At 39.6% G+C, this 26,673-nt stretch overlaps 1 protein-coding gene across 1 annotated transcript in view; it reads left to right on the top strand.

Moving 5' to 3' along the window:
• LOC149795940 (uncharacterized) overlaps positions 1-26,448 on the top strand; it is a 30,497-nt gene extending 4,049 nt beyond the window's left edge. The window contains exons 2-3 of the mRNA XM_089965861.1: positions 24,391-24,714; positions 26,134-26,448. Of these exons, the coding sequence (XP_089821987.1) occupies positions 24,391-24,714; positions 26,134-26,285 (476 nt within the window). The 3' untranslated portion in view covers positions 26,286-26,448. The remainder of the gene's footprint in view (positions 1-24,390; positions 24,715-26,133) is intronic.
• The last annotated feature ends 225 nt before the right edge of the window (positions 26,449-26,673 follow it).

Below are 26,673 nucleotides of genomic sequence, written 5' to 3'. Positions count from 1 at the left end.
CTGTCTGAGCGAAGGACAAGAACGAGTGCATTGTTCAACTTGTCTGCGCACGTTTGACAGCCGTGCCTGTTGCCAGCAACATCTGAAGACGCAAGGTTCACAGAAGAAATGCGCTTGTCAGCTGCTGAGATTGTGCCGCACGTGTGGACAAGGCATACTTACCAATAATGCCAAGGCACACGTATGTCGAGGAAAGAAAAAAATGTCACATTTGTCACCACATCGTGGACATGGAACACCAATGTTACGTGCAAAAATACCAACCCCAACCAGAGAAAGAGGACGATCACAAAAAGAAATGCAATTTCATCTTTTTCGATTTCGAATGCATGCAAGAGACTGGCATTCACATTCCTAATTTCTGTGTGGCTCATCGAGCATGCGAGAAGTGCATTGAAGAACCTATCTTCAGTCATTGCCCTCACTGCAGCAAGATTCCTGGAGGGCATACAAAAATCTTTCGAGGACCGAACACGCTAGCCGATTTCGCTCGATGGGTCCTGGACCCCATCGAAAAGACGTGGAGCCAAGAGGACATCGAACGTTATGGTAATTGTGATCCTCATGCCACGGTGATGGCTCACAATTTCTCCGGATACGATGGACAGTTTCTTTTGAGGTAATATACGGAACATGGCACCGAACGTCCTAAAGTGACTTTGAACGGAGCCAAAATCATTTTCATGCAAGTAGGACAAGTGCAGTTTAAAGATTCGATGAGATACTTAGCCATGCCTTTGAGTCGAATGCCTAAAACGTTTGGAATGACAGAAATGGATAAAGGGTACTTTGCACACTTTTTCAATACGGAAGCCAATCAACACACCGTTCTACCCCATATGCCTGAGGCTCACTATTACGACCCTGACAACATGCGTACCGAACAACGAGAAGCTTTCTACGCTTGGTACCAGGCTCACGCCTCAGACCCTTTTGAATTTCAGGAAGAAATGCTAAAGTATTGTCGTTCCGACGTGGACATTATACGTCGATGCTGTGGAAAATTTCGAGAACTGTTCATGGAACACGGAGGGGTCGATCCTTTGAAAGAAGCTTGCACCATTGCCAAAGCGTGTTCCTTAGTGTATCGGCAACGATTCATGCCTGAAAACACCGTGGCTGTCATCAGTCCTCAAACGACCAACTATGTCAAACGTCAATACTCGGTCAAAGCCCTACGCTGGTTACATTACTTGTGCGACAAGGGAGACAAATGGATTCAACATGCCCGCAACGGAGGGGGCGAGAAAACCATCGGAACGCATTCGGTCGATGGCTGGGACTTAGAAAACCCCAAGATCGTGTACGAGTTTAACGGTTGCTTATTTCACGGATATTCCGTCTGTTACCCTGACCGCGGCACTAAAAATCAGTTTTTACAACGAACCGTGGAAGATTTGTACCAGGCCACTTGTCAGCGACGCCTAAAGTTAGAACAGGAAGGATATCAAGTGGTGGAAATGTGGGAACACGAGTACGATCACCGTTTGAAAACCGATCCCGAGTTTAAACGCCTCGTGGAAAGTTACCAGTTCATGGACCCGCTGAACCCGACGGATAGTTTGTACGGAGGAAGGACCAATGTCATCTGTTTGCTGTACCAAGTCGACGAAGAGAAAGGAGAAGAAATGAAATACTTGGACGTGTCTTCGCTGTATCCCTACGTGTGCAAATATTGTCGCTTTCCTGCAGGACACCCACAATTGTTAACGGAACACATCGACCTGAAAAACATTCGACAATACGAAGGTCTGATCAAGTGTAAAGTGTTGCCTCCCACGGACTTGTACCATCCCGTCTTACCTCACCATTTCCAAGGCAAACTGATGTTTCCTTTGTGCCGTACTTGTGCTGAAACGTGCAACCAAGACCAGACTTGTCAGCACACCCAGGAAGAACGGGCCTTGACGGGGACGTGGGTCAGCGTAGAATTGTTCAAAGCTCTGGACATGTGATGCCATCTGTTAGAAGTGTACGAAATTTGCCACTTTCCCAAGACACAACAATACCACAAGGGTGATCCCAGTCAGAAAGGCATTTTCGCCGACTACGTGGATGCCGTTTTGAAACTGAAACAAGAAGCCAGCGGCTATCCTTCCTGGTGTCACACTCCCGAAGTCCAAAAGACATTCAAAGAAAATACTATGCACAAGAAGGCATCACTTTAGACCACATCGAGAAAAACGAAGGCAGGTGATCGTTTGCCAAAGTGATGTTAAATTGCTTGTGGGGCAATGGCACAACGACCGTGTTTACCCAAGACGGAGTATTTGACCGAACCTTCCCGCTACTCTCAGATGATTCACGACAAAACCAAATTCATGAAACACGTGGACGTCGTTAGCGAGAATTTGATCTAGGTCAATTACGAGGAAGATCTGGACTTTGTACAAGACGACCCCTTTCGAAATGTCATCATTGCGGTTTACGTGACAGCTCATGCTCGCTTAAAATTGTACGAAACTTTAGAACTGTTAGGGGAACGCGTCCTGTACTTTGACACAGACAGTTGCATCTACATCGATCACCCAAGTCAACAGCACCCTGACATCGAAGGAGACCGTTTAGGAGCCTGGACAGACGAGCACCCCGACGACAAAATTCTAAGTTTCGCCAGTGGCGGTCCTAAAAATTACGGCTACGAATACCGGGACAAACAAGGAGAAGTGCACACGAAGTGTAAAGTGAAAGGACTGACTTTGAATTATCGTACCAGTCGAGTGGTGAATTTTGGCGTATTGAAAGAAGCCTTACAGTCTGGAAAAGATGAACACTTTAAAGTGACCACCTATCAACCCAACAAAATTGTACGTTTACCCACTCATCACATCATCAGTCGACCCTTGGAAAAGTCTATCAAGTCGTGTACCAGAAGCGAGTGCGACTTCCCAATCATTTCACCTTACCATATGGACATGTTGGTATTGGTCTGTATATAAAAAGGAACCCTAGGCAAGATCGATAGCTCATTGTGACTACCAAGACCAAGCGAACAAGATGAATACTTTCAGAGAAACACAAAACAAGTTCAGACAGGTACACTTCAAGTGTGGGGTTTCTGAAGTGGAATGCGATTGTGAGCCTTGCAATGGGAACGACGCTGTACGCTGTGACCTTAGCGATGCCGTAAAGCATCATGGGACCTTTGTTCTCACTACCCCTATCATGGAAAGTGATGATGTGCGTGCCAATCCTGAGGGATGCGAAAGCGATGCTGCTTGTTCTCTTGGACACTTTACTGGGTTTCATTTTAAAGGTGGATGTTCCCACTCACGTTTACCCCCCTACGGATGTCATCCAGCCCTGAGCAAACTCCTGTCCATGTCACCCAACCCTCATCGAAACGAACCTGTGAAAGACAAATATTCGTTTCCTGTGCGTTTGTCGGAATACTGCGACTTTGAAAATCGTCTTCAATCATTCAAAGGAAAATGGCCTAAGTATCTGGGAGGACCGACCCGCGAAGAATTAGCCAGAGCCGGATTGTTCTACTTGGGCGAAGGGGACAAAGTCAAATGCTTCAGTTGCAGTGTGTCACTTCACCACTGGCAGCCACAAGATTCAGCCTACCTAGAACATGCTTGATGGCCACCGAATTGTCATTACTTACCCTTAGTGGGACCGAGAGATTGAAGTAACTTACCATGGCGTTGAAGAAGAAACCAGATTGGTTAGGAATCAAATGTTGGACATCACCGAGACCAGAATTTAAACTTCATTTCAAAAACGATATTGAATCATTACCTAAAGAACGGCAAGAGAAGATTTACAAGGAAGTTTGGCAGGGACTTGCCAGAGTGAAATCTCAATGGGGAACTGTAGAACGTTTGTGCCGAGAAATTCACAAGAGGAAAGTGAAAAAAATTAATCAATGTGTTAGATTTCTCTGGGTCAAGTGTGCATTCGTCGTATTATATCACTCTAGACCGTTTAAGTCAAAATACTTCAATGAGATTCTTGGACGTTACCCTCAATGGCAGTGGTCAGAAATTACTCACTATGTGAATTACTTTTGCTCTAGGAGAAGATTGTGAATTGTACTGACTGACCTGTTTATGGATACTTTACAAGAGAACATTCGTGCTTTGCCTGTGGAGTTGAGAGAACGCATTTACCGAGAGCTGGTTAAAATACAAGTGAAACGTAAAGAACAATTGCATCCGTTACGTCACCAGATCTTTAACTACTGGTACCTGAATGATATACAAGGACTGATTGAGTTGAAAGTGTTCCATTGGACAGACATTGATCAACGACCTCCTGGTTTTAAAAAGAATTGATTTGGTATTCATAATTCTATCTACTACACTGTAAACTTACTGGATCGAATTCCAGAGGAAGAGTTAACGAATTATCAACATCTTTTACGCAATGTCAACTTAGTGAAAGAGGAAACTTCTGAACGAATTGTAATGTGTAAGTTAGTGATTAAACGATTTAGATTCGACGATGAATTAAAACCATGTCTGTGCAAACAGTACATTTATTGTGTCAGAAAGAGAATTTAGTATGACCTATTCATGGATACTTTACAAGAGAACATTCGTGCTTTGCCTGTGGAGTTGAGAGAACGCATTTACCGAGAGCTGGTCAAAATACAAGTGAAATGTAAAGAAAAATTGCATCCGTTACGTCACCAGATCTTTAACCACTGGTACCTGAATGGTATAAAAGAACTGTTTCGTCAGAAATTGTTTCAGTGGTCAGACCTTGTTCAATACTTCCAGGCCCCCGATGATTCACGTGTTCGTCATTTTGGTTACTTCGAGATTCACCTAGTACAATGCATTGAGGAAGACAAGTTAAAGGATTGTCAACATATTTTACGTGGAATCTACTTAGCGGAAGAGGAAACTTCTAAACGAACGCTGACGTTTCGGTTACAGTATGCAACATTTAGATTTCCCACTGGAGAACGAAGATCTCTGGGTAGAAAGTACGTGTATTGTTTCCGAAACAAAGAGAGTATAAAAACAGGCTGCCATGCCACGACTTTTATCACATGTAATTGAACAGATTCCGTGGAAGGAACTCAATGACCATATTCAAACCGTGGATCATTACCATCAATTATTACATGAACTGAATCCATTCAATTTGGGTCGACAAGTGGTGTGTGTCTTAGTGACTTGTTTTCTGGGATTTCATTTACCAGCCGATTCTTTGTGGACTCTTTACGATCAGTACTTATACCAAATGGCCTTTAATGGTCACGAAAGACTCCTTTTGCTCAAAGCCTTGCGTTTTCATCTGGATACTTCTCGACCTCTACGGGAAAAAAAGATTCGTCAACTTTTAGCTACCCGAGACGTGTATGACGATGTATGTGTAGCTTGTGACTTACACCCCCATTGGACAGATGTCCGTGCCTGGAAAGAATGGGATTTTGAGGCTTGGACCCAAGAAGTGGCCCAGTATGCACGAGAGTTGTTCAAGGAAAAAAGTCACTTTTCAACCTGTGTTAGTGACGGTGCCAAAAAAAACCGTCACCCAGGACAGGACTGTCGTGGACATGCCTGAAAGACCCTTTCGGGAGGACACTTGTGTGACCTTACCCCCTATAGAACTGGGCAGAACTTTACCCAAAACATGTTGTACAGACACTTGTTTCTATTCCACGTTGATAATTTCGATGTGCCTTTTATCGTTGTACTTAAGCCTTTGGCTTTTATGTATTTTTGTCTTTCGTATTCATGTTTAAAGCATTCAATAAACGAGTCCTGAAAAAAGTATATAAACTCTTCTCTTGTTTGTTTTCGAGTCACAAGTGACATTCCTCACACAATGGCTACCTCTGCTCTCTCTGCTTCCTCTTCCTGTACTGTCAAAGTCATTGACAAACACTTAGATCGTGCCATTTGGGAGGCTTTGTATCTTCGTCATCCCTTTAACATGCTCATTGCTAGACCTAGCGGTTCAGGCAAAACCGAATTCGTCAAACGTTTGATCGAACATAAACATCATTTGATCGATCGTCCACCCCAACGCATCGTGTGGTGTTACAAAGAGTGGCAATCGGCGTACAGTCTCTTGCGAGAAAGTCAAGGCGATTCCATCGTGTTTGTGGAAGGCATTCCTAAAGAAGACGATGGCTTCGTCTCTGACTCCCGTCTAACCCATCTGGTCATTTTCGACGACATGTTATGAGAAGACGAAGAAGAAATTAAACTGTGGTTCACTCCCAAAGGGCATCATCGTAATGCCAGTGTCGTTTACATCACTCAAAATTTGTTTCAACAAAGTAAAGCCCATCGCACCATCAGTCTCAATGCGCATTACGTGGTCTTGTTTAAAAGCCCTCGAGATAAATCGGAAGTGCAAGTCTTAGCCAAACAGTTAGGAAAGCCTTGGCTGACTCAGGTGTACGACGATGCCACTCACACTCCACACGCCTATTTACTCGTCGATTTGAAACCTACCACCCCTGAGGATTTTCGATTTCGTACCCAATTGTTTCACCATTGGTGCCAAGACGGAGGGCTGTCCTGTACACATCTCCGTCATAGACTTAACTTCGCTCCAAAAAAATCTATAGAAACCTCAGACACTTTTCGTCTGTCTCACACAGTTTGAACATGACGTCCCTTCAATCACATCTTCCCGTCTAATTGATTCGTGCCTTGTATGGCATCAATCGAGAAAAAAATCCACAAATACGGGCTCGTGTCTTAGAAGCTAGTCTCAAAGAAGTCTTACGATGGTTCACGGTGACAGCACGTCAATTGCTGCAAAGGATCATTCAGATTCCTCATCAAACCAAACGCTTTTTTGATCGAAGCAAAGTTGCGTTGACCCAACTGGCCGATCCCCGCATCGACACTCAAATCAAAAAACAAATCATTTTGAAACCTGGAAGGAGCGGTACTCTAGGAGGGGTCATCATTCGCTCTCTTTTAAGATGGGATCCTAATGCTCCCAACGTTCTCCCCAAGAAAAAAGAAGTCAAACGAAGCTCCAAGAAGAAGAAGAAAAAGAGCCACGGTGTCAAGACCAGGTCTCCAAGGAGACCCGTGTCTCCAAGAACTTCTCCAGTGGCGGGACCCTCCTCTTACCAGTCACCACCCCGGAAAAAGAAAAGCCCCCAGAAAAAGAAGCAGAGAAAAAGCCCACAGAAGAAAACTAGTCGCAAGAGAGGCACTTCGGCCAGGACGCAACCTTACACTCGCAAACCACGACCTGCCACGGCAGTGACCGCGTCTCCGGTAGCCTCAGGTTTAATCACTTCACCGTTGATGACACCAAGAACTGAAAAGTACTTGCAGACGTTGATCACACCAACAACTTCTCCGTTGATGACCCCAAGAACTTCCCCAGTGGAAGGATCCTACCATTTAGCGGCAGTTGCCGCGGCTCACAAGGTACCTTCTGCCAAAATCAAAGTCCAAGAGAGATCGGGCATGTTACAATGTTTTCTGGATTTGTCCAAGCAAGAACTGGCTAGATTTAGTCCGTTACGTACCCCTACCCGACGTGTCATGCCTGTCCTTAAGTTGATACGCCGTAAAGACAATCAGTGGCGACGCGTTCCAGTATAAAAAAGGCCTGCGACCAAGTAGGGGTATCAGTGAACTCCCAAAAGATATCACCTCCAAGAAGTCAAAAAACAAAGAGACAAAGGCAGACTCGTCATCCGACAAAACGCTTAGCCAAGCATCGACGTTACCCTAAGAAAAGACACAGTCGTTCCAAGAAAAAGAGGCGTCGACAAAGGGGAGGATTCCTTGGCGATTTTTTGAAAAAACATTGTCACCTTTATGGCCACGCGATAGTCCCCTCCAAAAAAGATAAAAGGGCGTGTGTTAAGTCATCGACGTTAGTGTCTGTTTGGTGAATGTCCCGGAACCCACAAGCAAAGATGTCACCCTCCATAAAACATTCCTCTTCTAAACCCCAAGGAGAAAAAAGGAAATGACTGCCTCCACGTTTAGTCAAACATGGGGACATGTTATCTGTCCTGTCCAAAGCTTCTCCACCCCTACCAAGAAAACTCATTCAAACGGCCTCCAAAGAGGTCACCGATACCGTGTGCGAATGTTGTTTGAACGTGTTGAAAGGCACGATCCCTTTGTCCAAACACCAGAAACAATGTTTAGGCAAACATCGTCACGTTCTGCGCCAAATGGTTCAAAAGAAAATCCCCCTTCGTCAAAAGAAGAAGATGTTGGTTGAACGTGGAGGAATTTCCCCCTCTTGTTAGGCTCGTTGCTGAAAGAAGTCTTGGGAACCGTGTTGGGAGGACTGGTGGGAGCAAGATAAAAAGGTCCTCTGGAGTCCCAAGATCTCAGAATCGACCCCTGACAGCTTATGGAAGGACGAAAACTAGCTTTAGTGCCTTACAAACGATGGATGGAATACCATCTTTGGCAAGAACAACGCACCCCGCATTTACCTCCCAATCCCAATTTGAGCGAGATGTCCCAGATACAACACAAATTGCAGTCCTTGATGGATCGCCAAGATTTGTCCGAAACAGAAAAATCGCAAAAGTACGGTCAGCTCTTGCAACGACTGCAACTCTTTCACCAAAAAGCTTTAGACGAAACAGCTCTACCCACTCTGAAAGATTTTAAGACCTTGATGAAAAGTCCATCCCCCACACCACCACCAGCACTACTACCATCATAAGGGGCCACCAGAGACGCTATCCTATTAAGGCCTGAGGAAGAAGAGATACGAGAAGTGTTTCAAACACCGTCAGCATCTCCCCTTTCTAGTAAGATTGCAGCATCCTTGTTGACCCTGTCCCCCACACCCCAACGAGAAGAAATGAAAGCTTGGGTTAAAAAGATGATGTCCACTCCTCCTTCGAGAGAAGTGAAAAAGAAAGAAGGGAAATCAGAAGTGAAAAAAGAAAAGAAGACCAAAGCCATTCCATTGCCACCACCACCACTACCTTCGACTTCTACTCCCGTGGCCCATAGGACACGTAAATCCGTTTTCAAACCAACCTTTCGTCCCACCCAAAGTAGCATCACCGAAGAGTGGGTGACTTTTTAACACACAAAAAAATGGAGAAGGTGCTAGCCAGCATTTACTACGATCCCTCCCATCCTGCAGGTTACGCAGGAGTTCAGAAATTGTATCGTGCTGCCAAAACTCGACTAAAAAGTCTCCGTTTACCTCAAGTGCAGCGATGGTTACAAGAACAAGCTACTTACACTTTACACAAACCCATAAGACGCAAGTTTTTCAGAAGTCGCACCCGAGCGGAAGGCATCGATCATCAATGGCAGGCCGACTTAGGAGATGTCTCTCATTTGGCCAGCTACAATCGCGGCTACAAATATTTGTTTTGTGTCATCGACGTCTTTTCCAAATTTGCCTGGGTCGTGCCCTTGACTTCCAAATCGAGCAGCGAGTCAGTGCGAGCCCTGCAACGAGTGTTGAAACAAAGCGGTCGTCCCCCTCTTCGATGACAAACGGACAAAGGCACCGAATTTCTGAACCAAGCTTTCCAAAAAGAATTAAAGAAACGTGACATTCATTTTTTTCACCACCGACAATCCTGAAGCTAAAGCCAGTATCGTGGAACGTTTTCAACGTACTTTGAAAGAACGCATGTGGAAATATTTTACGCATCACCACACTCTGAAGTGCATCGATATCTTACCGCACTTGGTGCAAGCGTACAACCAATCTTACCATCGAAGCATTGGACGTGACCCGCAAGAAGTGACTCCCGACAACGAAGTGTTAGTGTCTGATCGCCTGTTTGGTACGTCACCGACGAGAGCTTTCCCCAAGAAAAGTGGAGTGTTGGCCGTAGGAGATTGGGTGCGCATTGGAAAAACCAAACGCACTTTCGACAAAGGTTACTTACCTAACTGGACTACCGAATTGTTTCGTGTCACTGGACGAGTGCATGGTCGTCATCCTGCCGTGTATAAATTGGAAGACATGAACGGAGAAGTGCTCAAAGGAACATTTTATTTGCCCGAGTTACAACGTGTCACCAAAAAAGAAGACGACGTGTACGACATCGAAAGCATTCTCGAACGCAGAACCCGTAAAGTGGGCAAACGACGTGTCAAAGAAGTCAAAGTACGTTGGAAAGGATATCCGCCCAGTTTTGATTCTTGGATCGACGCTTCGCAAGTCATCGACTATGAAAAGAAGTGACCATCATGCCCTTTCACACAGACGCAGCTACGGCAACCACTCCCTCACCTAGTTATTCTCTGCAAGATTTACAGAAACAACCCTTGTGGGTGTGGTGTGGAGAACGTGTGCCTAAAACGCAAATCGTCTTTTTCTGCCAAATCTTCGTGGTGCATTGTGTCATCGGAGCAGCCATTGCCAATTTGAGTTTGCAACAAGGAGACAAACAATTGTGGACCATTTCATTGAGCAGTTGCATCGGTTACCTGCTTCCTAATCCCTCCCTGAAATTCTCCTCGAACGGGAACAACGGAAACCTTGTGTCCAGTGCCAGTGCCAGTCAGCACTCCAATAACAACAATAACCCCATTTTGGGCGGAGACACACCTCTGACGTCCAGTAACCCCTCCGACAGCCACAGAACTCTGGAGTTATAAGCAATAACAACCAATTCTACTTAACCTTACCCAGTGACAGTTCCATGGAAGTGTTTCCCAAGAACACGTTGTGCTGTTACACGGCCATATTACCTCAGGCCATCCAATTAGATCACCAAGCCCATTGGGAAGTGGCTTTGGGAGAAATCATTCACCCGACCCACGTCCTCAATGTCCTTCCTAATCAAAATTGTTTTACGGTGGAAGTTCTTGACTAGCAAATGCAAAAGTACTTGAATACCCATGTCAAATATGATCACAAAACCTATGATGACAAAACTCAACAGTAGTCCTACCACTTGTTCATTCCGTCAGGCTATTATTTTAGTGGTCAACATTTGGTCAGCACCATTACCTCCAGATTTAATGTCGTATTTCTGAAAGCTTTGGAAAGTGTCAAAAAAAGTGTCACCATGGAGTACCACAAAGCAGCTCGTCGCTTCCTGATGAAATTTGACGGGGGTAAAATCATGTCTTTTATTTGGTCCTGAATTGTTTGACATGTTGGACGGGGACATGGACATGAGAATGGTCATGATCAAGGAAAGCGAATTACCAGTCATTTCCGACAACGATTCTTTTACCAAGCTATTTCGTTCCCCGGTAGAACTGAACCAAGGACTGAATTTGATTTTTGTATACTCCGATGTGGTGGAGTATAACTTGGTGGGACACACCTCCGTACCGTTACTGTATGTCATTCCTTTCAAAGTGGATTCTGCCACGGCCGCTGACGAGGAAGGTGGAAACACTTATCACGTTCACCGCGAATTTGTACATCCTCACTATTTGCCTGTCGTATTTGGACACGGTCAACATTGCTATAAAAGGAGATCTGGGACAAAATATTCCATTCACCAAAGGGAAAGTCACGGTGAAACTCCATTTTCGAAAACGGTTCTCTCACGACTCGTAAGTCATGTATTCAGTGTATCGAGAGGTTGCACGACAGCGAGGACACGGTTTAGGAGATATGTTAAAATCGGCTTTTCGTTCGGTGGCTCCGGTGTTGAAACCGATGGTGACACGCGGATTGCACGCCTTGAAAGATGCGGCACTGACGCAAGGCAAAGAATTTCTCCAAAATGTCATCATCGACAAACAAAACCCCAAAGAAGCTTTCATGAGAGCAGGCAAAAATGTCTTGCTACAAACAGGTAAAGACCTTTTGGGTCGACGAGAAACACCTATAAATGCCCTGCACGCTACCGAGTCAGGCATTACTTTCTTCCTTAACACCACAGCAAGGACAAGGCAGAAAGAGACGACGAAGAAAACACTCTTTCACCAGACTTCACACTTCTAAAGATATAAAGACAAAGAAAAGAAAAACCGTCCGAGACTTAGACGTTTTCGATTATTGAGACACAGAGAAAAATGATGCACCGAGGGTCTTGCGCTTGTTCCAAGTCGGAACTGGATCTGTTTGCCATGCCACCCACCATGATGACCATACAATAATCCCAGTGGGTGAAATTTCATCCCGTCTCCTCTTTGACGGATTCCGCTCCCATCGAGTTTGAAATCAAAGGACAACCCGACGATTACATCGATCTGAATAGCAGTTACCTGTATTTGAAAGTCAAAGTGATTAAAACGGACAACACCAATACAGCAGGCGACGCAAGAGTAGCTCCTGTCAACAATTTCATGCATTCCTTGTTCAGCGAAGTGGACTTGTACTTGAATAACAAACTGGTCAGCAGCAGCATCGATATTTACCCGTATCGTGCCTACCTGGAAAATCTCTTGACGTACGGAAAAGAAGCCAAGAATACTGATCTGGATGCTTGCATGGTATGGAAACCTGACACAGCGGGTGAGAACACGTTTAACGATACAACCCTCACAACAGATGACGAACCTCACAATGTGGGGTTTAACGACCGTCGTAAAAAAATTCTGCAAGGGCGAAGTTTAGAACTGATGGATCGTTTGCATTTGGACATGTGGTTACAAGAAAAGTATTTGCTAAACGGGGTGGATGTCCGCCTGAGACTGAATCGTAGAAGTGCCGCTTTCCATGTGATGGCCCATGCCAATGAATACAAAACTATCATTCAAGAAGCACGACTTTACGTGCGTCGTGTGGAAGTGTTACCCAAAGTGGGAAACGACGTCAGGAACACGTTGAGCAGAACGACCGCCAAGTATCCGATACGACGCGTAGAAGTGAAAACCTTCACCATTCCTGCTGGACAGCGAACTATGATCGAAGATCATCTGTTCCAAGGACAGTTACCCAAGCGTTTGATCGTTGGTATCGTCAGGAATTCAGCTTTCAACGGAACCCACGATCAAAATCCGTTCCAGTTTCAACATTACAATGTGTCCAATATCGAAGTCAGTCGCGACGGCAAGACCTTGTGTACCCGACCCTTTGAGCCTAACTTTGGTGCCGCGAAGACTTACCTGAGATCGTACCTGTCCCTGTACGAAGCCACAGGACAGTTAGGAACCAACACCAGTCACGGTATTTCGTACGACGATTATGCAGGAGGCTATGCTTTGTATGGTTTTGATTTCACTCCAGACCAAGGCAGCGAGAGGGACATTTTCACCGTATTAAATCTGGTCAGATTCGTGTGGAACTTCAGTTTGCAAATCCACCTCCACATCACACACTGAACGTCATCTTGTATGCAGAATTTGACAATACCCTAGAAATCAACAGTTTAAGAGAACTCATTCTAGATTATTAGAAGCTATAGAAGACTGTTATCCCTCTTTAGAAGGTGGAGAAACTTTGGACATGGAATGTGAGGAGACCGTGGAAAAGAATAATCCCAAGACAAAGACGAAGAAGTTGTCATGATGAAGTCGAGATGGCCAGAACAAGAAGCCCATTTAGTCTCCTGTTTTGCTACATTTCTGGCAGATATAATGAAAGAACTGATCAAGGAAGAGTGCTATGGATGTCACAACGATCATCCCAGTCAAATTCAACACGACAAATGTTTGATGTTGAATCAAGAAGAAAAATTGGACGAATATCTGGACAAAGCTTTGGGTAACATCGAGATAGAATTCCTGTTGAATGAGTGGTATAAAGGCTTGGATAAACATTCTTCTCCTCCCTTAACGTCTCTGGAGTGCCGTCGCATCGAATCTCTCTTGGACCAGAGTAAGAAGTCGGAGCCAAACGCCTTTTACTTGTCAGACATTTTCAAGCAAAAAGTCAGAATCGAATTGATCACTTATCATTACCTGTGAAGAAAAAAACACAAATCAATGGATACCTGGGAACTTTATTACCTTTTGAACCACAGTTCTTACGCGGCTTCTTGGAATCCTGTCGTCTGTGCTAAAGATGAACTCCCTCATCGCAAACCTCAAGACCATCAAGCTTATGTGATCAATACGGACGACAGTCATCTCCCAGGAACTCACTGGGTAGCCGTCTACTTTCCTCAAGAAGGATGTGTGGAATATTTCGATTCGTATGGATTACCCCCTTTGGAAGACGATATCATTGACTTTATGAGACGAAATGCTCAGACCACCCGATTCAATAATGTGAAATTACAAGGCACAGATTCCTTGGTGTGTGGACAATATTGTTTGTATTTTCAGCATCATCGCAGGCTGGGCTATTCCTTAGAACATTTAGTAACTCATTTTGATCCTCGTTCTTCTTCTAGAAACGATGTGAAAGTAGATAAATGATTTTGTGACCATTATGCTTATCTTTTGTCTCAAGAGAGGAAGCGTAGTGTCCATCAATGGCCTAATGACTTCCAATAGTGGAAATCACAATTTCATTCACAACGTTGCCAACCCTGTCCAAAATAATGTTGCTTGAAAAAATGTTTGTCATTTCAAAAAAAAATGCTTGATGTTATATTGTTGGATTATTGTTAAAAATGTTATGGTGGTTTGTTAGTGTTAAGTAATTTTGAATAAAAATTGTTGTATTTTTAAAAAAATGTCTTTGTGGTTTGTTTGACTATAGGAATCTTGATTCATGCTCTTTGTCTTCGCTCTATCTCTCTCATGACACTCTTTGAACGTTCCGGCTCGAAAACCGATAGAGATGTTTTCCTTTACGTCCGCGCTTTGACTATTAAAATCGGGGTAGTTTCCAGTCTAACCATCCATTGTCGACTCATCCTCCTACAAAGATTTGCTCCAGACTAGCTAAGCTAAACGAAGCCTACGTGAATTTGCATAGGGTCAGACACAGTCTGATACCGAAGCCGGAAGAGATAGAGAATGTGAGAATGTTAAAAGTCACTGAAGACCGGATAGAAGAGCTCTTCAGAGAAAAAATGAACAGGGAGAAAGAAGAATGGACAGAAAAGTACAGACTTCAGAAAAAGCAGAGAGAGCAGCAACAGCAACAACAACAGCAGTAGCAACCTGAACCTGACAGAGGCTTTGTCGATTGTCGTATCGACACCAAAGAGTTCTTCTCTTTTCGAAGAAGCAGACCTATCGTCAGAAGGTCTATCGTCAGAGGACGTCGCATTCTTAGAAACTAAAAGATCGCCCTAGCTTCAACTTCACGCAAGCAAAAAACAGCCCTTTTCAGGGCTACCCCAATCTCTAGAAAAGAAATAACAATCGATTTGCCAATGTGTGTATGTAGAGTAGTGTGAATATAAACACTCACTCTTTTCTGGTGTGGTTGTATATGTTTATGTGTGTGTGTATGATTGTAAGCGCTCAAGTACGTTTGTGTGGATAGTTGATTATGATCATGTTTTTTTGCTGTTTGACGTGCGTGGATAGTAGATTTTGGGTTTGATTTGACTCCTTTGCGTATGTGGATAGTATATTATTTGTTTAATGAAATTTTTTTAGAATAGTGATGGGTAGCATAAAAAGTGAGTAAGTGTTTCTTTTAGGTCCGCGCGTTGTTTGGTCATGATCTAGGTAATATAAATTTTGTTTTAGGGCATGCTTTCCTTCACGTCCGCGCGTTTAGTATAAATTGGAAACCGCTAGGCAGTCTAGCTATCCTTGTTGATTGATCAACACTACAAAATGAGCAGAAGGCTAGCGAAAGTGCTTGAACTTCATGTGCACCTGGAATATGCCAGGCTCATACTGAATGAGCTGGCCGCAGAGGCTATAGTGGAAGAAGGAAGGATGAAAGAGGAGGAGAGAAGAAAAAAAGAAGAGGAGGAAAAGGAGAGAAGAATGGCTGTACCACAGACACAAGAAGGAAATTTCAGAATCCCAGAGACAGAAGATTGGGATTCTGAAGCCACTCATTCTGCCTCTGCACTCCCCCAAAAAAGAGTGAAAAGAGATTGGAGTAGGAGATGTGTGTGTGGTGCCAGGCCGGAGAGGTCAACCATTAACCAGGTGCCCTGGAGTTCAATTCAAACAGCCCTTTTGAGGGCTACCCAATACTTTAGAAAATAAATAGTAATCGATTTGCCAATGTGTGTATGTAGAGTAGTGTGAATATAAACATTGACTCTTTTTTCTAGTGTGAGTGTATGTATTTGTGTTTGTAACGCTCACGTACGTTTGTGTGAATAGTAGATTATTGGGTTTAATTTTGCTGCTTAGCGTGTGTGGATGTTATAGTTTGGGTTTTGTAAGCGCTAAAGTAAGTTTGTGATGATAATAGATTATGTGTTTGTTTATTGCTGCTTCGCGTATGTGGATAGCAGATAATATGAGATGAGAAAAGTAGGGGATGTTTTCCTTCACGTCCGCGCGTTGTTTGGTTATGATCTAGGTAATATAAATTTTGGGTTTTAGGGGTATGTTTTCCTTCACGTCCGCGCTTTAACTATAAAACTAACAGTGTTAGCCATTAGAACCTATTCCACGGAATAAAGACAAAGAAAATGGTGGTAGCAACAGCGTTACTGAATCATTTGAGAGGTATTTATTATTGGATAGTAGATGTTACGCTTGTCATGGAAAAGATAGGGAAAGAATTCAAGTTAAAAAAAGTGTCTTGACTGTTTTAATACTCTGAAGGAAGCAAAAGAGATTGTAAAAGGAATGATGGAAGAAGAGGAAAAGAGATTGTGAGGATTGATTGACCCGCCTTATGTAAGAGTGGGAAGTTTAAAGGAAGCACTTGAAAATGTCATCGAAGTCAGGTGCTTCTTAGAAAAGATATTGAATTGGACGGAGTGGCGATACGTAAAATGGGGGGTTGGACCAGCTGACAAAAACGGAAGAAGTAATGAGGAAAGTGATGACGGAAGAGGTAAAGAACATCAAAGAAAAGTGGAGTAAGGAAAGAAAAGAAGAAGAAAATTGAAAGAGAAAAGAAAGCTTTGAGAAACTCAACAATAACTGGATACGAATACAGGAGAAATTCCGAGCGATAGGTCATCCTGACTGGATGCCTGAGTCAGAAATAAAGAAGACGAAGAAGACGGGAATACTGGCAAAAGTTAGAAGATGGCTACAGAAGTGGAGGAAATAAAAGAAGATGATGATGAAACCAAAGGCCCTTTTCAGGGCCACTCCAATCTCTCGAAAAGAGATAGACTTTCAATTGCCTACCACATTTTTTAATTTTTTTATTTACAAAAAATAGAGACCCCTCCCTGTTTCAATTTTCTCCTGTTCCCTTTCCATAGACCCATCAGGTCGGGACCGTATTAAAATAGGGTCCCGACCCTGTTCCATTTCCCCTTGTCCCTAGACAGGCCAAACTCTTTTCCCATGTTAAATCCCCCTTGTCCCTAGACAAGCCCAAACTCTATTGCCATGTTAAATTCCCATTGTCCCTAGAGTGGCCCAACAACATCTCCCATGTTAAATTTACATAGTCCCCAGAGTGGCCCAACCCTGTTTGTAATGGTAAGTCCTATTGTCCCTAGGGTGGCCCACTTCACTACTTACGTACGTACGTATGTATATATGCATGCATGCATACATGCATGCACGGATGATTGGTTGGTACTTACATTTGAAGTACTGGATGGCGGATTATATATATATATATATATATATATATATATATATATATATATATATATATATATATATATACATACATATATCTTAACAATATAACAACATTCTCCCCTTTTCTTTTTTCTCTCCTCTTCTTACGCTGAACCGTTGACTGCCTAAAAATATGTTCTAAGTCATTGGGAAGCTGATTTCCCGGTATTTAAGTTTATAGAAGAATTTAAAAGGGGTCACAACCAGACATTTAATTTTGAATATCAACGCCGTTGCACACCGTAATCAAAATGAACCATTTTACAGAAGATCAACAAAAGCAGTCTTTAGAATCTTTCAGAAAAAGGAGTATACTTGATTAATATCGGATACATTACAGATGGCTACTGTGTATTTCGCCTGTATGCTGCAACCGAGAAAGGAAAGAGTAGTACAATATAAAATGTAATATTGGAAATAGGGCAGGGTGATTTTTTGTCCCATTTCTTCCTGCTATATACTCTAAGCTCCTTTGTTCAAAACAAATGAACCTCATCGTTCACTTTTTAACGTAAATTTTGTATCATCTCATTAAACCTCCAGTAAAACCATAAGAGACCCAAAATAAGTATTTGTGAACATCCATAACATACAGATTTGAACTATCATATAAGTTAAATATCACACGTATTCAGCAAGACGCTTGATAACCGATCAGTAGGAATGCAATTCCAAATCAGAAGTTCTTTCATACTTAGATATTCCTAACTGGTTTACAGTTAGTTGCGTTGATGTCCCTCTAATGCAGGTATTGCTTGGTAACTCTGACGAACGCAGCGCGTTTGCGCTTGGAACAGTATATATGTATCTAGAAGTATTGTTGATCAAACTTTTCATCGTTGTTGTCGTTATTGACAGCAATATGACTATGATAATTATCAATGAGATCAGAATCATTATTAAAATTATTGGTTGAAGTAGTAGTGGTGATACTATAATAGGACAGGCACAATTAGCAATACTTCAAGAAAAGATCTCGCATTATTTGACAAAAATATCGAAATTTCAAAACGAGAGGGTCACTGATGCAAATTTTTATTAAATTCTGACCTTTTTGTACATCTAAAGAAATATAAAAAAGCAAATCTATATGTATGTATGCATAAAGCATGCTGATTTTTATTTCAAACATCAAGTTAAATAATTAAAACCTAACAGCTTAACATGTTTAGAAGGAATTACATTGAAAAAATTCCAGTGAGCGTTGTGAAAGTCATTGTCTATGCATCCTTTAATTCACAGGCAATGGAAACATTTTTGTGCGAAATTAAATTATACTATTTTCCTTGTATAATACTTTTTCAACATAACCATTTTATTTCGTGACATATCTATGTAAAAAGCCATCATAAAATTTGGAATTGGGAATGGTATTTGTGTGGAAGACGAGTGCCATCAAGATTACACGCTTATATGTATACTAATTAAGTAAATTAAGCTCAGCCTTTAATAATGTATGGATTAATAATACAGTATTTACTTTCGTTAAAATTAAACTACCAATCGTTATATGACCTACATTAACGTACTGGCGCAAACCTTGTTCATGATAACCTAAGTTTCGAAATATGGAATTATGCATGTAACTAGTTTTATTATTTGGCTAATGGTTGATTCATTATTCTGCTTGGAGTATATCGATTAATTAATACTATTGTAACAAGATAACTGGGTGAGATTTCGAATTTTACAACAGAAAACTTTTGATGGTGATACAAATACAATGTTCAATGACGAATGACTTGAATGAGAAAATCTTTATGATTAATACGTGCGTATGATATCCAAATATTTGATAACCCGCACGAACTAAATAATAAAAATACAAATAAATGACCTTTCACAGTACAAGGGCAAGGGATGAATGATTCACAGTGATCTGTTATACTCAAATATTCAAACTGGTAATTTACTCGTGGTAAAAATGTATTCACTCAAATAGTGAAAATGACCAAAACAAGCAGACAGGTGTAAAAAATATATTTACAGTCTGAAAAACACACTGGGAATTACAAACCCAAAGATTAGACCACGATTACAAGATTACATGTATAGAGGTATACACTCCGTCACCATCATACTTGGCTACCAGTCACACTGGTCAATCAAGTGGTCAGTATACCAGGTTGGTCAAACAATCACAGCCCACCAAGCTCGGTCAGCAAAGCCCGATCACCTACTGCTTGATCAGCAACACAGTTTACTCAGTTGTATGGCTGCTATGGTGCAGCTTCAAGGCTGCTATGGTCAACTTTTATCTATCTATCTATCTATCTATCTATGACATTACATTATTGTAAAGAAATGTTTAGTGCATTTTAGTCTATACGAAAATAGTTGAAAAGATCTTTATTCCTTTTACGTTCTGGAAAAAAATATGTTTTATTAATGGCCCATTATGCAATTTTAATTCATCAGTAAGGTGAATACAAACACTAATTGAATATAAACGTAGCTTCGCTCATAGTTTTAGTTAAATAATACTTATAGTGACATTATGTTTAAATACATAATAGCTACAGTTTGTAGCCTGTGAAATCAGAGAATATATTTTAAATTACGGTTAAAAGTAATTTGGCATCCTTCTTAAATACAACAAAACTTTTTATTTCTTTTATTAAGCATTAGGACCAAACAAAATGAAAAGAGAATAAACCCGCTGTTACTTCACGGTCATACTAGTTTGACCTTTTATTGCGATCGTCTTACTTCGGGTTAATATTATCAATTGCAAGAATTTATTCCAAATTATGTTATGTCTTGTCTGCCTGTTAATGATGTAAAATCCTCCGCCTGAAAGTAAAGTCATGATATATATATATATATATATATATATATATATATATATATATATATATATATATATATATATATATATATATATGTATATATATATATATATATATATATATATATATATATATATATATATGTGTGTGTGTGTGTGTGTGTGTGTGTTTGTGTGTGTGTGTGTGTGTGTGTATGTGTGTGTGTGTGTATAATTGTTAATTGTTTACTTACATATGTCTCCCCATGGCAGTGGCTGTTATTGCAATCCCGTATTCTGTATCATCAAACAATCTACTTAATCATTTTACCTTGTTATCTAATTCATCAATATTTCCTTATGCTACACCTGTACTATTATGAAGTTCTTATCGAAATTTAATTTGCTACCTGTTTGATGTTTTCTATATTGCTGCAAAATGTTCAGGTTTGAGAATCAATGTGTCATTTTCATTGGATCATTTCTTTTCCTTTTGTATTAAATAGAATAATACATGTTTAATTGTATAGATCTAGGCTTCAGCAAAGATTAGACTTAATCTTTAATTCATTTATCTTTTTAAATGTATTCCTTCTTCCTTATTTGCACCGGTTTGTTTGCCTTTGAACCGGTTATAAACCCTCTAGTTATAAAGGATCTATTTCATCACTACTATTAGAAACAGGTATTTCATAACTCGTTTTCATAAATATAATCGTACTTTAACAGCATGATAGAGCCGGATTATTTGAAGTAACTATTTGTTTAGTTTAATTGATCGAATTATATAAGTAGTTAACTCCAAAAGGCCACAAACTAAATGTGCTTCTGTAGGTGCATTTGCACGTATTAGATGCCCATTTATTATGTATGAGGGATCTGGCATTCGAAACAGATATTCAGTATGTAATTCCGCATCATGCATTCCGAATTCAACTCATACAATTTCAAAATTCTCAAGTTCCGGTGCTTTCTCAAAACCGAACGCTTATTTCTTGAAATTCTGGGACTGCAGTGTGCATCAAGATTTACTTGCATCCGAAATGGAAAAGCTTCATAACAGGTCAATTTATGCAATTCCGAAACAAACATTTTGATAATGGATGTGCTCCAGATGCATGACCAATATTACGTTTTGTAAAGCCACGTGATAACCCATTCTTATGAAGCATTTTACTAAGTTTAAACTAAAAGGCAGACACAAGTTAGAATAACATTAGCAATTCAAAAAAAATAATGTAGTGTGGCTTACTGCTTGGAACTATTTGTTTACTTTAAATATGTATAAGTGTCCTCAGCGCTGGTCAGCGTAATGAAAATGTCGAATATTTGACAGTAAATTGCCAGATTGCACAGTAGCTTATTTAACGAATATGGCGTAGAGTGCTAAATTGTATGTATAGCACATCCGCCCCTGAACTACCTTTTCAACTTAAAATATATAATATTACATTTAAAATACCATTAATGAGGTATTGATGTATATGGGAACTTATTCACAAGTACCATAATACTCTTGTAATTTTAATAAATGTAGTTATATTTATTGACAACGGCCGCTTTAGCCATTGGAGATAATGGATAAGTAAGTAGCAAAAATATTGTCGACAGAGATTGAGGGAGAGAGAAAACATGCATTAGAATATTTTAACGTCTATAAAAAGTAAGAAAGACTAAGAGCAGTCATGTCAAATTTCAAGCAGAAACTAGAAATGCCCCACATTTGGGAAACAATTAAATTGATGTTTTATACCCAAGAGAAATTCTACAACGTAAATCGTCGAAAATTGAAAACAGCTAAAAATCTATTTAAGCTTCAAACTCTTCAAATATTTTCTGCGGAAAAATATTGTAAAGGAACAGGCTTATGTGGAGGGAATCACAATTTCTCTATTAAAAGTTACAGAGGAACATAATTCGTATTAATAAATCTATGTATTAAACTAACCATCATTTGCACCATAAAAGCGTATCGCATAGATCAGCAGTTTTTGTATGCTGATCTCAAGTATAAGTATTACATCCTGCTACAATTTGAGATCACAGTGGCTAACAGACCCGACATTCCGATGCCGTAGCATGCTCATTCGTTTATGCGCGCTCCGACTTATAAAGCGAATCAAACTTGAACAATATATGTTCATCTCAAACTTCCACACAGATCTAATTTCGCTTTGCCATCTAGGAAACTATTAATTATTTCTTTGAATATTTCAGACTGCTACCTAATTAACCAATATTGTTTCTTTTATTTAATTCATTTGCTCTTCCAAATTCAAAAGCGCTCAACTAAAAATATATTTGTTTTTTCAAGTTACGCTTTATTAGGCACTTTAATCTTGTTGAAAGTATCTTCTTTGGTGCTTTAGGTATCGTTTGCAACGTACATTCAAGTTATATAAACGTTACCTTCAATATATTTTGAAGTTAATCATCAAATTATTTTCATGTCATCTTCAACTTATATTCGAGTTACACTTGATTTTTTTCATGTTTCCTTCCCAGATATTTTAGTATTATTTTCAAATTACCTTGAAGTTATTTTCATTGATATTATTCATACTTGTTAACATTATAACGCAGCTAGGTCGGAGTTTTCTAGACCTATTCACTTTTCTTTATAAAATGAGTGTATGTACGTTTCAAATAAAGGTTTTTCAGCAAATATGATATTAACATTAACTCAAAATAGGACAATGATCTTCTTGATCATTGTTAACTTATTCGCATTAAACTAAGCAACACATCATGCGAAATGTTATAATTTTGCTCTTGTCAAATCATAAATTGACCCTAGAGAATAGTCAACTTTAACATTAGCGTTTTTAATAGAGGCTGAACATATTTTAATCAGATGTTATACACAATATAAATAAATTGTTTCAAGTTAGAGCATAAGCAAACCATCTGCCTTTCTATTTTAATACAATGGTACTTTCGAAGACTTAGTATAACTAACATTAATATTATTGGAGCAAGTGTCAGCAGCTGATCTCCTCCCATTAAGTTTCTTCAAATAGCAGCCGTCCTCTCCTTAGTGGCCATACATTTGAGACATTGGATAAAAGAAATAATATATTGATCGTATCTTTCTTTCATTGCTATATGTCTGAATTCCTGATGCCAGTTACATCATAATCTTCTATTATATCTCACATTAGCCCTCCAACTTACTTTAATATAACAATGTATATATGGACGTACCTTTTCATTCCTGCAATTTTGAAAACGGGCTGTAACATATTCTGCTTAAACATTTAGTAGACAAATGTATAGTTCTCAGTACAAAGATACAAATTTATTCCATTACGATTTCATAAATGGCCATGTGCTTCTTTATATGACAGATCTTGACGAAATGCGATAATGCAAGATGAACATACAGTTTTCATGTGTTTTCCGTGCACGTTGGCTTCTCTTATTACTTTTGTAGCCTCACTTTAGTTACTATCATGAACATACTACTACTACTACTACTACTACTACTACTACTACTAATTATTATTATTATTATTAGTAGTAGTAGTAGTAGTATCCAGACAAGTTTTGCAAAACAAACGTATTGATACTTTTGCTTGTAGTAGTTTAATTTATATCCGGAACGTAAATATTCCAAATTAAATATAACCTATCCGCATTCCTGATAATGAAACACGTAAATATCGTACATTAATTACCCTACCCCCCCCTCCCCCCGCTGTCAGCTTTATATTGCGTCCGAATATATTCACATTACATATAGGTGCTAAGTCTTTTTGGGATGTGTTGTTAATACTTCTGCTAATTTGTTCAAACTGTTTAATGCTTACCTTTTCGTTATAATCGGCGGTTGTCATCATTGCGCAAGCCTGTATTTATTATTTATTGCTCTATGCGTTCAAATCATCATTGCGTTTCTCTATGCGTGTTACAATTATTTTCTGTTGATGAAGACTTTTATGTCACAACGGGAGAAAATCCATGCTTTTTTCCTAGATATTTTCCGACTTTTGTGGCAGCATACATTATGTATACTGTTATCTTGCATTATACTTTATTTTCCATCTTTTTTTTTTTTGAATCAGGCGCACTTTAAAGCTGAAAGAGAGAGAGAGAGAGAAAGATACAGAGATAAATATCTGTAATGCTACCCCCAATAATTTGGCACTTATACTGTTTGTACAGGTCATCCCCGGCCAGTTTTCCGATTTTACTTCAACAGCCTAAAGAAGGACCAGATTGAGCTTCACTTTGACCCTGGTTTCAATGGAGGTCACAATCAGTCATTTGTCATTGAGTACATGTCCATACTCATTCATGATAGTACTTGGGAAAATACCAGTATTAATGGCTTGCAGGAAAGAGAAAACCAGTACCGGCTAGTCAATGGTACTTTCTCTGTGAACCTTACCAAACCTTCTCCGGGTCCATATATGTATAGGATGTATTCATGGAATGTGAAAGGCAAAAGTCCATTATCGGACAGTATTCTGATTATCATACCCAGAGGTAACATACACACATTCATGCTAATGCATGCTTTTTCTGTTATTGTTGTGCATACAGATAAATGTGTTGCTTGAAAAAAAAAATGATAATAAGTTATTTGTACTTGTTTCCAGCGAGAATTCAACTACATAAAGATACATTACAGGAAAATTCGTTAAGGCATATTTTGAAAACCCAGGTAACGGTTATCGTTTTCTTGCAGAATTGCAACAATCGCACTAGTTATAGTAGGGACATCTGGAGCAATCGATACTATCTGTCAGTAGTTTTTATAATTTAAGTCATCTTGTCACAGTTATCATAAATATAAACATTTATAAATGATTTTCAACATGATTATTAACTTTTCAGTATTGTATCCGATTGATTCGTCATTTAAAAAAATCGTTAATATAATAAACAATGTATTTACAAAGCATTTTCGGCAAACTTTAACGTTTCAAAACTATTTTGTTACCTACATTTCTAAACCAAAATGTGGAATGTTCCTGTTTGTGTTTTCCAGTATAAATAATTTGTACCAATATGTATTTCAAAACGAAATGTGAAACAGAACAGCCCATTTTTATTTAATAGTTGAATATAATTTTTAGAAAAGTATAAGATAGAAAAACCATGAAGCAATGGTACTTTAATAAAACTACATAATCTTTTAATGAAGAATCTTTATGTTCCCTGATTTCCACTGTAGACAAGAATTCTTTCCAAGATAATATTCAAATACAATGTGTAGTTCAAGCGTACCTAAAATTGGATAAAGTAAAATATGCAGCTAGGGATGATCGCTTAAAAGACTGAGTTTTGTTATTTTTCATATGACAGTCACGAAGGGTATTTAATAAGTAGATAAAGAGGACATTGTATAATCTATATCGGAAAGGATATATTACATGCAGTACAAAGTAAAACATTTAGAACAAACTAAACTTTTAAATAAATACGTGTAGTAAAATGTGCAAATAAGATGCATTAAAGAATGTTACAAGATTAAATATTAGGGAATGTATTGCAACAAACTGAACATGACTTTAGTTAAAAAAATAAGTGATGTAAATTTCTCAACGTGTCAAAGTCATCATATTAAAGCAATAATCATCAAGAACATAATCACTATAACTTGAAAGTATTTGAATAGTAACTGTTTAGGTGAGTTTCATTTAAAAGATGCCTTCTGTTTTCTGTTTTAATAACAAACTCACATTCATTTAGTCGGGTCTTAATACGTGGCAAAGTTATACTTAAAGAAATGAAACCAGGATGTGTTTCTCTCTTTACGTACGTTTATACACGTACAAATCTGTTAAACGTTCTTGAAATATGACTACAAAATGAAAAACGTGATTCCCAGAGCAATGCTATGCTGTAGCATTAATCTTAAAAACACCACTTCAACTCTATCTTTCTTTTATTAAATCATAGTAGCTGAAGAAGAGACAAATCGAAGTGATCAACTATTTGCAGCCATGCCAATCGTTGTTGGGATGGGAGCAGGAATGGCAATGTTAACAATTGCTTTAGTCGTCGTTATTCTGAGGAAAAAGTCATATGGTATATTCTCTTTTGATCAATGAATACAGCCATTTATGGATTGATTAAGATGTAATGTCAGTATCTGAAGAGTTTGTAGATATCGAAATGCATGCATACATTATATATTTTATGTTTATTTTTCGAGTTTAAAAGAATGAAACAAAATGAAACAAATGGTTTAAAATTCGCCCATATATCAAGGATTATTTAATACTGTAAGACGCATTTACTGTAGAATGTGAAATAAAGATGGAACAAAATTTGATCAAAGCAGAATATGAGAGTTCATATAAAGAACAGGAAATAATAAACGCATTAAGCCGTATGCCACCTGTTATGAGTTCTACAATGTTGAGTGGGCAACCAGACCTGGTTAATTATGATTATTATTATCATTATTATTATTATTATTAGTAGTAGTAGTAGTAG

The sequence above is a fragment of the Sinohyriopsis cumingii genome, chromosome 7 (assembly GCF_028554795.1).
Source record: "Sinohyriopsis cumingii isolate HCF-2022 chromosome 7, ASM2855479v2, whole genome shotgun sequence".
NCBI lineage: Eukaryota > Metazoa > Mollusca > Bivalvia > Unionida > Unionidae > Sinohyriopsis > Sinohyriopsis cumingii.
This window is presented reverse-complemented; position numbering and strand designations above follow the sequence as displayed.